Source organism: Erythrolamprus reginae, chromosome 3, assembly GCF_031021105.1.
Source record: "Erythrolamprus reginae isolate rEryReg1 chromosome 3, rEryReg1.hap1, whole genome shotgun sequence".
Classification (NCBI taxonomy): Eukaryota; Metazoa; Chordata; class Lepidosauria; order Squamata; family Dipsadidae; genus Erythrolamprus; species Erythrolamprus reginae.
Window position 1 is genome coordinate 48,614,157 of NC_091952.1, and position 13,551 is coordinate 48,627,707.

The 13,551-nt window shown below is 44.8% G+C and overlaps 1 protein-coding gene across 5 annotated transcripts in view; it reads right to left on the bottom strand.

Moving 5' to 3' along the window:
• Positions 1-312: 312 nt before the first annotated feature.
• The window catches only part of CELSR2 (cadherin EGF LAG seven-pass G-type receptor 2), a 141,857-nt gene continuing 128,618 nt past the window's right edge, over positions 313-13,551 (bottom strand). The window contains exons 30-35 of one of the 5 annotated variants that reach the window (XM_070745165.1): positions 12,352-12,482; positions 12,158-12,246; positions 11,131-11,304; positions 9,172-9,381; positions 6,508-6,751; positions 313-4,720 (exon numbers count right to left, since the gene is read on the bottom strand). In XM_070745165.1, coding sequence (XP_070601266.1) covers positions 4,699-4,720; positions 6,508-6,751; positions 9,172-9,381; positions 11,131-11,304; positions 12,158-12,246; positions 12,352-12,482 — 870 coding nt within the window. In that variant the 3' untranslated portion in view covers positions 313-4,698. The remainder of the gene's footprint in view (positions 4,721-6,507; positions 6,752-9,171; positions 9,382-11,130; positions 11,305-12,157; positions 12,247-12,351; positions 12,483-13,551) is intronic. The other 4 variants (XM_070745168.1, XM_070745166.1, XM_070745167.1 and 1 more) reach the window with 4 other exon arrangements.

Here is a 13,551-nt window from a genome sequence, read left to right on the forward strand (position 1 = left end):
TGGTAGACAAAGCACTGAAATGGAGCCACCTGCACGGAACTATGGTTTTATTATTTAGGAAAAGGGGTGAGCTCTGTTATATCTACATTAAGAATCCTTCCCTGTGCACTTCAGATATCTAAATCAAAGGGAAAGCCTATAACCCACCCAGTATTAAGAAAATAGTTTGTTCTTCCCCCAAAATTAAACCGTCGGATCTCTTCCTGTGCTTTCCTCTTTCATCAAATTGGGCTTTTTAAGGAAAAATAAGGTTTGTTTCCTTGGCAATATTCCACCAACTTCAAGCAGAAATCCAAAGACTACCATTTCCAATTCAGTAGATGAGGCTGTGACACAAAAGCATTTATTTCTTGAATTTCTGCATGCATCACAGCTGCTCAAGACTATGGAAACAACTGTACATGGCTGTAGCTGAGTTCTGCTGGAAATGACTTCACTAGCTAGTGAAGTGGAAAAGAATGGATGGGTTCAATGGGAATTCGTACCAGAAGACAAGAACCTTGAACCTACAATGGCATATGTTTAGATCTGGACAATGGCGGTGGCGATTTATTGCCTAGGAAATGAAAGGTGTGCTCAGTTGTAAATATGCATATACTGTACATCTTTAAAAAATAATAAATTAAAAAGCAGACATGTCAAATACATCCTTTCCACAGTTAAAACAGCTAATTAGCTCTTTATAGACAGCAGAGGGACACAAAAAAAAGTAATTGGCTGCAGTGATGAAGCAGAAGCTGAACTCTTCACATCAAGCTCCCCGTACAAGACAGTTTCTCAGTCTTTTAATACAATTAAGGTTTAACACTTCCTTGGTCACGAATGGAGTGGCACAACATTCCCCTCCAATTCTGTCCCACCTGGCACAGGAATAGGTGGATCAGCTTCTTTCCCTGGAAGTCACTGCTGTTGTAGAGAGCTTAGTTTGAATCCTTTACTACCACTGCTTTCAAGTTTGTTTCAATTAATGGATTTGCCATATAAGGAAGATTTTGCATAGGAAGTTATTGTAGGCTAGTTTGTGCATTTGACGTACAGTCTTAAAAACTCAGCATTTAGAGGTACTTGGGACTGGGATGATGGAGCAGGTAACCAGTGCTTTTGTCTGGTAGAAATCTAATACTTTGAATGGTTTCAGAGAAGCCAAAATGCAGGTAAGTGAAGATGTTCCCAATAAGGAAAAATTCCCAAGGCTTCATTTGTTTGATAGCTGCCTTAATGGAGCCCTGACATAAAATGTAATGCAATGTTGCTTGGAGGAGAATGTAATTGAAGCTTTATGGAAGACACCGTAGAGTAGCCATTGATCTTTCCTTCCAACCTTTGTTCAGCATACCAAAACAAAATAAAGATATTCAGGAATAAACTAGCCTCTACCTTAATAGGTGGCAATTTGAAAGGGAGCCTTTTTGGTTTGCCTCTCCTTGTCCAGGAGTAAGACATGTGTAGACCTCCAAATACAGCTAATAATTCCCAGCTTTTATCATCTGGGCTGGGGGTGCCTGGAACTATAACTTAGTTACGTCTGAAAGGCCTCCTGTCCTAGTGACTTTCTCTTCTGATCTTCTTACTCTTAAAACCTTTGGCCTTTCCCAAGTAGATGCCTTTCAGATACATTGGACTACATTCAACAAATCCTAACTTGCATGACTAATGGACCATACTGGTTCTGGGTAACGGGACTTGTAGTTCAGGCACATCTAAACAGCAGAGGGCTGAGGAAAGCCATTATAGATTTGAGATAGCCAAAAATGTGTCCGATGGTCTGCATTTGGAAGCATCACTTACCATTTTGCATTCACCTATGAGTCAAATGAGGGAAAATGCTTCCAGGGCAACATGGGAAACCCTCCAAGTTTAAATACTCCTCCTTGCTGCAATAACTGCAACAAGCCATATATTAGGATGCCAAAGTGGTCCCTGCCTGCCTGGATTTCATCTCCATAATGAATCTCCAGTTTGTTTCAGTATGAGAAGCAGGAATTGACCAAAACGGCATTGAACACAACAACAATACAGGGTCCAGGAGGAGTTTGGACAAATGGCTCCTCTTTTGTACAGACTTTTTGGATTGGGGGGGAGATCAAATGGTTCAGAAGGAACACTCAATGGAAATAACACAGTAGTAGTAGATCACACACGCTGGTCTTCATCCCCTGCGATCTATTGGAAGGGGACAACTCACCCACAGCCAACTTGCCATGGCCAACTCGCTGCAGGACAGTTCAACAATTCAATTGAATTCTTTAAAATAATTTTTTTTAAAAAAATTAATTTTTGTCATTCGTATTTCATTTGGTCCCTCCTGTGGCATCCTTTCTTTAATGGTTCTATTCCACTATTTCTTCAATATTAGTGTAACTCCTAGTCTTGCAGTGAATTGTCTCTTGACACGTTGGCCATGGCTGCCCCTGGTGATTTGGTCATGGCGAGTTGGCTGTGGTGTGTTGGACATGACAAGTTGCTGTAGATCTACTCAACATTGTAGAGGCCACTGCCACGCCAAGTTGACCTTATACAGATTTCAGAGAATCACATTCTATGTGTCAGAACATTCCAGGAAAGGTTTTGGAATTGGCAAGTACAGAGGCCACAAAAGGCTAAAACAGTAATGGACAATATTACTGGTGGTGTTGGAAAGAAAAGCCTCGTTTTCAGAAAACCCCTTTCTTTGACAAGCCAGGCCAGGACAACAGTCAAGTCCCAATTAACCCCTTATTGTGCAAACCATGGCTATGTCAATATAAAGCGCATCGGGTTCTGCACCCAGCTAACAAGATTTAACATATAGCGTGAACCCTCCCACTAGGGATTTTCAGCTATTTAAATTAGAACATCCTTCAGCAATGGTCAAATGAAAAACAAAAATTAAAAACAAGTCAAAGTAACAGTGCCTTCACCCTCCCCAAGCTGTCCCCCTTTTCCCACTCTCCCTTAGCAGAAAAGTCTCTTTCCCGGTGAACGTCGTTATAAAAAAAGTACTTTCCAAAAGGACCGACATGAAAAATCCCCCGTTGTGAGCAGGCATCAGGACTTGGCTGAGTGTAGAAAAAAATGAAGGCTTCTGAGGCAGAAAGGCAGCAGCCTGTTGGCGTGAGAGCCAGGCGCTTTCGGGAGACATCAAGGCAGCGTTCCTGCTCCAGCCACAGTAGAAATGGGGGGGCGGGGGGACGGGACACACGTGCTGACTGGCTGGGAGGAGCGGGAGGCGGGACTTTTTTCTTTTTGTCATTTTCTACGAAAATAATTGCAGCATGGACTGATGGCTCAGCAGGCCACGCCCCCGTGGTGCTCAGCACCTTCAGGGCTGCCTCTTGGGAGCGTTCCGGTGGGGCCAAGTTACTGGAATGGTGAGCTGAGCTTGGAGAAGTGTCTGTCAAAGAAAACAGTTCGAAAGTAACTGTGATCCAAGGAGGAACATTTCCATCGATGCCAGTGGATAGGCTGGTCCTGTGACCCTGGTCTCTCACCGCAATCTGAAGCACCGAGGCTGGAGTAAGCAACTGGCCAGACACGAACAAGATCCACAGCTGACACCAAACTGTACAGCCCATGAATGTAGGCAGCGGGATGGCAATGGACACCCTGGGGAAATGGCTAGTAGGTCTGGAACAAGCCTACTCTTTCAACACTTTTTTTTTTTTTAAACCTGTCCTTAAGCCAGAAAAGTGCAAGTTGGAACTCGTGCTGCCCTGCAGAACAGCAATGTACTTCTACAGCATTCTGGAAAAGCTTAGTTGGATGATGGATTTCTTTCCTATTCTATTAATTGCTTAGTATGGCAAAACCAAGATGTCAGGCTCCCAATTTCTGTGCTTGCCAGAGAGCCCGAGATTGAAGGGCACCCTGGATTGAATATGTTCAATTGCACCTTGGAAGGTGTGTTTGGATGCACACCGCTGGACCAGAGAAAAAGCACGACCGTGGCTGGTGGTCACACATATACTGCAGAGGGAGGCTCTGGGTGGTGCCCTCCAGATTCCACGGCAAAGCCAGCTGTGGTTCTTAAGAAACGTCGCGCATAAAGTAAGTCTTATGTGCGTCTTCTGCACAGCCAGGTCTGCTATACCTTCCAGCTTCCACTTCAAAGGTGCTATTTCCCTCCGTCCAAGGAGAAGCCCAGGATGGTGTCCTCCAAGAGTTGGGCCAATCCTGGTTTGTCACTCAAGTCAAAACGTACAGTTCTTGGTGGCTCCTAGTTGCAGCCCTCTTCAAGCACACCGGTCCCCCCTAGCTCCACCCCATTGTCAAATATTCAATGAAAACATCTGCACAATAATACATGTCCACATGGCGGCTGCTGAGGCTCCCCCAGACCAACTTTGATAAAGAAAATATATATATGTATATATATATTCCAGACACGCAGCACTTCCAGACTGGGCAACAAAGCATGAAAATCCCTGAAGACGTGGAGGTGGGTTAAGTTTTATGTTCTTTCAGTCCATTTTAGAATGATCCAAAGTGCATCTGTTCGACAAGGTCCGCCTCCTGGAACCTGCTGTGTCCCCCTCCCGGGGGTTGGTGGGGAGGGGGGGGCAGGTCACTTTTCATTTGGCACTACATACAGTGGGTCCAGCTCCCTGGGCCAGGCCGGGCTGACGGAGACGACATTCCTCGCTGTGGTTTGAGAGCCATCCCGGCTCCCAGGCTGGCCAACGCGTGCGAGAGGACAGAGAGAGTCTGGTGCGTGCGACATCAGATTGAGGTTTCATCGCTCCTGCTCAGTGATCAAACACAAAGCGAGACAGGACAGGGGGAACACAAACGCATGAGTGTGGTCATGAGCAGGTTTGAGCAAAGCACCCCCCCTGGGGCTCGCGTGTTAATGGAGGAAATTAAAAAACAGAAATCTGGGCGATTGATAAGCGAGAGGTGAGAGAACGAGAAACAGAGGAGAGGAGGAGGAGGAGAAGAAGGGGGTTAGTGCAAGAGAGCTCAGGAAGAAGTTAGAACAGGGTAGCATCTCCCCACCCCCACCCCTCCCAAAATTCCCCCCATCACATTGCAGTATTGCCCCACAGTATGCCCCACAGTATCTTGCAGGAGCAGCTCAGTACTTCTCAGGGGCTTTAATTCTGACATGCTCCTCTGCCCCTTGGGCAAGCTACAGGGCAACCCTGGGCTTTAAAAAACCAAAACAACCCTTTCCCACCTAAAAAGGTGATGGCTGCATCCTGCCATCTGAGCTCCATCCAGATGGAGCGAAGGGGTTGTAGTCTTGAACCCAAAGCCAGGGGAATATATTCTCCAAGAATGGGAACCCTACCACCACCACCACCACCCCGTCCAAAGGCCAGTGAAATATTAAAGGATTTTTATAGCACAACCATTGAGAAGAATCTAGGGCAGTGATGGCGAACCGAAAGCACCTGTGTCTGTCCTACCGTGTTTCCCCGAAAATAAGACACCGTGTTATATTAATTTTTGCTCCAAAAGTTGTGCTACGTCTTATTTTCGGGGGGTGCCTTATATTTCTCAAATTAGACAACTTCACAAGCAGAAAAACTGACATCCCCAAAGAAAGTGTACCGTACGGTATACTGATTACGGTACGGTACCTGTCAGTATGGCACACACACACACAAACGACGGCACTTATATGGTGCAACAGTATACTCCCGCTATTGCAGCTTCCGACCACCAGAGGAACTACAGTCTACGCACTGTAGTGGAGATTGTAATGGCGGTGAGACAGCAGCAGACTGTGTCTGCTGTACTGGACGGTACAAAGCAATGGAAGGGGCCAGCAGGGGACGCTACATTATTACGGTACCGCTATGAACAGCTTTGAATGGTACCGTATGTTTTTCCACCGTACCGTATGCAAACTTGACTACGCCTTATTTTAGGGGGGTGCCTTAGATTAGCAAATTCTGCAAAACCTCTGACATGCCTTACTTTCGGGGTACGTCTTATTTTCGGGGAAACAGGATATCACACAGGCGCGAGTGCCCACATCCATAATTCAATGACTGGGAAACGGTGAAAATGGCTCATCCTGCCCTCCCTGGAGGCCCCCTGGAGATCTGAAACATCCCATTTCCCAAGCTCTGGTGGGCATGTTAGGCTCATTTTTCATCCTCTCCAGGCTCCAGAGGCAAAAATGTCCTCCCCCAACCCCTCGGAGACTCTCCGGAAGCCGAAAATGCCCTCCCAGAGCCTCCAGGCGAGTCAAAAATCAGCTGGCTGGCACACACATGCACACTGGAGCTGAGCTAGGGTAACGGCTTGTGTGCCAGCAGATATGGCTCCATGTGCCATCTGTGGCATCGTGCCATAGATTCGCCATCACTGATCTAGGGAATTGTAAGCGGATAAGACACTGTTCTTAAAAGGCACAGCCTGGGAATAAAGGTGGGGGCAACTATGAACTATAACAAGATATCAGCCTGAAAGATCGGAAGCAACAGATCTGACGTGTGGACAAGAGGCTTCGCGGAGGCAGCGAACTGTCCCATGCAAACCAAGGACAGGCGAGCAAGCAGACAGCTCAGCCATACTCACTCGGAGCCTGAAGAGTCCTCGTCCACTGTGCCAGTCTTTATGCTCATGGTGATAGGTGTAAGGCCATTGAGCTGCTCCTGTAGGGTTTGTCGAGGTCGGGGTACCCCACCCCCACGGCTGCCATCGCTCCCCGAAGAACCATGCAAGGACACCATCCCTGAGCGGCAGCTGGAGAGCTTGTTATGGATGCGTTGGATGCTGCTCTTCTCACTGATGGGTGGCAGGTATTTTTTCTTTAAGATGCCTGAGGGCAGAAGAATTCAGAGTCAAAGGAAAAAAAACACACCATTCCTTGCAACGGTCAGGAAACCAAGGCCAAAGGGTATGACTACTTGTCATTATACTTTACTCTTGGATCAGTGTTTCCTAACCTTGGCTACTTGAAGATATCTGAACTTCAACTCCCAGAATTCCCCAGCCAGCATTCGCTGGCTGGGGAATTCTGGGAGTTGAAGTCCAAATATCTTCAAGTGGCCAAGGTTGGGAAACACTGCCTTAGATTATCCACTGTTGACCTCTCCCGATTCCTAAGAGGAGCGTGCACCAGAGTAGGAGATATAGGAGAGCAATAGGACAGGGGACGGAAGGCAGTCTAGTGCATTTGTACTCGCCCCTTACTGACCTCTTAGGAATTTGGATAGGTCAACCGTAAATAATCTAAGGGTAAAGTGTTGGGGATTTTGGGATGACACTATGGAGTCCGGTAATGAGTTCCATGCTTCGACAACTCGGTTACTGAAGTCATATTTTTTACAGTCAAGTTTGGAGCGGTTAATATTAAGTTTAAATCTGTTGTGTGCTCTTGTGTTGTTGTGGTTGAAGCTAAAGTAGTCGCCGACAGGCAGGACATTGCAGCATATGATCTTGTGGGCAATACTTAGATCTTGTTTAAGGCGTCTTAGTTCTAAACTTTCTAGGCCCAGGATTGAAAGTCTAGTCTCGTAGGGTATTCTATTTTGAGTGGAGGAGTGAAGGGCTCTTCTGGTGAAGTATCTTTGGACATTTTCAAGGGTGTTAATGTCTGAGATGCGATATGGGTTCCAAACGGATGAGCTGTATTCGAGGATGGGTCTGGCAAAAATTTTGTAAGCTCTTGTAAGCAGCGTGAGATTGCCAGAGCAGAAGCTACGTAGGATTAGGTATATCATGTACTGTATATAAATATTATCTCTTTGTATACCACCAATACGTACTTGACAAAACAAACAAATAAATAAATAGAGGTGAGGGCTCCATGATGTTCGACTTCAAAGGTGTCAAACTTGATTCCACAGAGGGCCGCATCAGGATTGTGTCTGACCACAGGGGGCCGGGATGGGTGTGGAAGAATGGCTGTGACCTGCTCATGTCGTGGGCACCTGTGGAGGCCCAAAGACTCTGCCAGTGAAAAAAGGCTCCTCAGCTCCGTTTCCAGCTGTGCCCTCTGCCAGTGAAAAAGGGGCTTGGGAGGGCCACGAGCTCCATTTTCGCTGGCAGGAGGCCACTGCAGCCAGAAACACAACCTTGGGATCCCATTTTCACTGGCAGAGGCACCATGGGCCAGTCTCTCACAGGGTGGCCCAACAGGCCAGGTTTAAGCACCCCGTTCTACTTGTAAAAAACAAAAAGCAGAGTTGTGTCCCATTTTAATCTCCAAACCTTAAAGGCACCAGGATCCAATCATCTCGGTAAATTAAAACGATCCTGAAATTAATGACTAAAGGCTATCTGGTTTTATGTATTTTCTTTATCATATTACTACATCCCATGGTCTTGGCCCATCTAGTAGCAAGATCTTAAAAGAAATCAGATTTTTTTTTGGTGTGTGTGTGTGTCTCATTTCTAAGCTGGTAATTTGGAGAATGTTCATTCCAGTGCAGTCTTTAACTTTACAAGAATTGCCATTGCCAGCTTACTTATCTAATGTATACAAACACTTATAAATTAGTATTGTGGAGCTTTCCCACCCAAGGCGGCAATGACACATTATTTCTGCTCAAATAGAGCTAGTTGTATTAACAGGAAAAATTAATCATAACCAATATATCACCCCCTTAATATGTATCAATAGGCACTGCAGTTTAGGCTCTATAAATGAATTAGTGTGATGCTTAAATTTAATATATTTATATTAAAATATATTGGTAATTGAGCTCTTTTCTTTTATTATTAACTGTTTATGCTATCTGAACAGGATTCCAAGAGGCATTTAAAGGATGGAGGAACAGCCTGTTCCCAGTGCTGTCTATAGGTCCAATATTATTTTAGCTCATCCAGGATGAACACCAAAGAATGACACACATTAAATTCGTTGATTAAAAGGTCATGGCCTATAAAGCTAAATTCTGTACTACTGTAGCACACCAGAGAAAACGCTTATTTGCAAAACAGTTTTATACTTTTTTAGTTGCTTATTCCAGTCATACAGAGAGGCAAGAAATTATTTCCAGGAATTCCCACAATTCACATTGCATTGGCATCCTTCAGCCTCGAAAGACTCCCCACATTCACATACACTTGGTCTATATTTATCTGGTCTGAGCGACATAAGATGCTGAATTCACTCCTGAATAATAAGAGCAATTGCATAACGCAACTTGGTATTTTAGTGCAATTCAAGAGAAAATTGCTAGGGTAATTAAACAGACCAGCTGGTGTTACAGTTCCCAGAATCTAACTTTTTACCTTTCTGGGGCTGAGCAGTGGGGTGAGGCAGTGAGCCCAAGATGCCCTCTCCATTCTCTCTGGCCAACTCCTCTGTCAGTCCCAGCCGGTCATTCTTACCCATTGGTTCTACCCGCAGCGACTCTGAGCCAGGATGGCCATCGCTCTCACTGGCAGTGGTTACAAAGTCACCAGGCCAATAAGGTTTTCCAGGTCCAGAGATGTTATCTACTGAGAAAGCAGAAGGACATTGTGGGTTTCAATGTTTGTCCCTACATCTGCTCTCCTGACGTTTTAACAGCCACACCAAAGAGCACTGCCCAGGCAATATAAAAATGCCCAGGCAATATAAAAATGCATAACCAGACCCAGAGAATAATTATACTGAAGGAGTCTTGTCCTGTCTTCACTACTCTGGAAAGCAATCTTAGTGAGCAAGCTCTGCAGGGTATTTTATCTCCCTTTGTCACATCATTAATGACAATCATTAAGTGTTGTACCTCATGATTCTTGACAAATCTATATTTTCTTTTATGTACACTGAGAGCATATGCACCAAGACAAATTCCTTGTGTGTCCAATCACACTTGGCCAATAAAGAATTCTATTCTATTCTATTCTATTCTTTATTTTTTTATTCAACTTCTATGCCGACCAATCTACTTACAACAATAATAAACTGCTTACAACAATAATAAAAATTCAATATACCTTTTTATCACACAGTGATAAAAAGAAGTCGAACATTATCTAAAACTAAAACATTATCTGAAACTTAAAACCCCATTAAAAAGTTGTTTAAAAAGTTTAAAAATGCAATAATGAATGGGATCGGTACGAATGGGATCAGCGATCCAATAGGACTTTTTAGTGGGTTCCGGAAGCCGGTGCAGGCGTATGCCTCCCCTTGCCAGCCCCAGGATCCCTGTGCCAGTAGGAAAAGGTAAGTGGAGTCCTTCACTGATTACATGTATATATCAGCTCTCTTTAGCAGCTCTTGAAAACATGCAAGGAGAAGAGACACCAGGGCCACTGTTGAGGGTTATGGTAAGTCACAGGTTTCACTGATAGGGAAGAACTAACAATAAAGTGGTTTGCATAAAGAAATAAATTTGCTCTGTACGTAACTGAGATTATATCTGTTTTATCTCAATTGACAATTTTGCATAGTTTTAAAGCATCTGTAACTTACAGGAGCTGACCTTAATTATAACCTTACTCAAGCATTATAGTTAACTGAGGTCACTATAGCAATGGTCTATCTACACCACAATCACAGACATTTTAGAATTATGAAGTTGAGTTGAACCAGGGGTGAAATTCAAAAATTTTCCCTACCGGTTCTGTGGGTGTAGCTTGGTGGATGTGGCAGGGGAAGGATACTGCAAAATCTCCATTCCCCCCCCCCCTTGTTATGTCGGGCTATTAGCAATTATTTATCATGAACTCATTAGCATAATTACCCCTTGAACAGGTGTGCTCTCTTATCTTCTGAGACGCTTGCGCAACTGTTCCCTTCGTGCCACAAGCCTGTGCAATGGGCAACCACAAGTGGGTCCTCCTCCAATTCTGATGACCCCCTAATTGGAGCACTGACTGGTGGGCTGGCTGCACCCATCTCCCTTTCTGTCTCCTCTCCCCCACTGTGAGCCAGCTTCATTGTCCGATTCCGCTGGCAACAAAACAGGTCTCTGATAAACCGAGGATTCCCATAAATCAACATCAAAATTCCCAGCTGCAGAAGCTGGCCCAGAGCCAACCACAATACCCACTCTGGGGCCAACCAGAGGGGGCATTTGGCAGTTCTCCAAACTGCTCAAAATTTCTGCTACCAGTTCTCCAGGTTTTGTCAGAACCTGCTGAGTTTCACCCCTGGTTGAAACTTCTTTGTAATCTGTATAAAGTCTGATCTGGTGTTGGCTCCATCCCTTCCTCCAGTTTTAGTGAGATATTCATGGAGTTGCCCATGTCTAGCATTACCCTTTGGAGTGCTGAGTGCTGGCAGCTTCTCATTGTTAGGACACAGTAAGTTCTCCCAGCAAGGCTCCTTGGGAAATTCTTCATCCTCTTCACTGTCAGAGGAATGGGTAGAAGCAAAGGAACCACTTTGGTCATCTTCCATGGAAAGGTCACTGTCTGAGTCAGTATCACGTTCTGTGCCCAAAAAGTGCAGGGAGAGAGACAAATGGTAGTCAGACTGCATTGATAGTGCATCCTCTTTTATGGCATTGGCAGATATAATATGTATGTAACATAAAATATACTAAGCTGCACCTTTATGGATCTACTACAACCTCAGTCCTAGCACTTATTTAACTTTGACTACACTCTGCAAAACATAACAAGGAAGAATTGTGAATTTTTTTTGTTCACATGTAATCACCATAGGTGTCCAAAATATAGTGATGGAAAACCTATGGCATGGGTGCCAAAGATGGCACACAGAGCCATATCTGCTGGCATGCAAGCTCAGCTCTAACTTGCATGTGTGCAGGCCAGCTGATTTTTTGCTCACCCAGAGGCTCTGGGAGGACATTTTTGGCTTCCAGGGAGCCTCCAGGGGGATGGGGGAGGGCATTTTACCCTCCCCCAGCTCCAGGGAAGCCTTTGGAGCCTGGGGAGGGCCAAACACGAGCCTACTGGCCCCACCAAAAGTCGGGAAACAGGCCATTTCCGGCCTCCAGGGGACCTCCGGGGGCGGGGGAAGCTGTTTTTACCCTCCCCAGGTATTGAATTATGGGTGTGGGCACTCATGCATGCGTGATAGCACACACCCATGCTTTTACGGCACCTGAGGAAAAAAAGGGTCACCATCCCTGTCATAGAGCATTTAAAGATCAGAAAATAGAGAGGGGGGAAAACAAGAAAAGCACTACATGGAAATGAGAAGCACTATATTGTAGCTTTAAGAAGCAAATTATAAGGCATGCTATCAATTGACAGCAATTCATAAGCCCAGAGAGGTAGACAATTCTGTCCAGAACTTGTCCAATTCCCTCCCTCTCACCATTGTTCTGATCCTTGTCTTCCAAGTACAAAGAACTGGGATCTGCAGGCCCAATGTGTACCTGGCTATTGTTCAGGCCAGACTCCTCCCTGTGAACAGAAAACAGAGAATTTGGTAGCTGCCAAGGTTCCACAATACAGAGAGCAATACAACGGGGCAAGGAAAGAGTTACACATTCTTTACATTAGTATTACCTGAGCACAAAAGGGATGTAGCTGTGCTGACTCTTGCCTGACCGGACGGTGCTATGCAAGGAACCAGTGGAGTCCCCAAATGGCGTATGATACAGTTGTCCATCCACATAGGTATTGTTGCAAATATAAGCCTGATGACATCAGAAAAAAAATAATATTTATATATTTATTTAATTAATTTATTTATTTATTACAATATAATACAATATAATCATCTAAATCCAATTAATTTAAAAAACTAAGTATACTCATCTATAAAACCCAGTATTCGTATAAAACCATTCATACCCACTCACACAACAACCATATGTAACATTCATCAGCCAGGGGGCTAGAGTCTAATTGCCCCAAGCCTGGTGGCATAGATGCATCTTAAGTCTCTTGTGGAAGGCGAGGAGAGTGGGAGCAGTGCGAATCTCTGGGGGGAGCTGAATCCAGAGGGCCAGGGCCACCACAGAGAAGGCTCTTCCCCTAGGCCCTGCCAAGTGACATTGTCTAGTTGATGGGATCTGAAGAAGGCCGACTCTGTGAGATCTAACCAGTCACTGGGATTTATGTGGCAGAAGGCAGTCCCGCAGGTAATCTGGCCCAATGCCATGTAGGGCTTTATAGTTCATTAGCAACTCTTTGAATTGCGTCTGGAAACCAATTGGCAACCAATGCAGTCCGCGGAGTGTTGGGAGAAACATGGGCATGTCTAGGAAGGCATTTTGTACAATTTGTAGTTTCCAAACACTCTTCACAGGTAGCCCCATGTAGAGAGCATTGCAGTAGTAAAAACTCAATGTGATAAGGGATTTTATAATATTGGAGAGAGTGAGCAATTAATAGCAGCAGAGAGTCAAGGGGTTACTTGATGAGTCCCTTCAATTTTATTTTTTTTGTGTTTTTCACTTAGACTAGAGATCTGAGTGTTTTCGTTAGTACACCTCTCAGTTCTGGACTTCATATCTTCCATTGTGCCAACATTGCTCATCTACTTGACCATTCGTCTTTTTTATATTAGGAGTCTCTTGTCTCAATGCTAGCAGTGTGTTTCTTCTCACAGGCATTCGTTCACTAGTTGTTCCTTGGAATCTGTTGAGAAAGCTCATCTTTGCTATGAGGAACCAGACCATCTTTTTCCTGTTATATTCTGGATATAAAAATTCAGAAGATGACCTGAAAGCAGGATATAGAACATTGTGCATGCAATCTGAT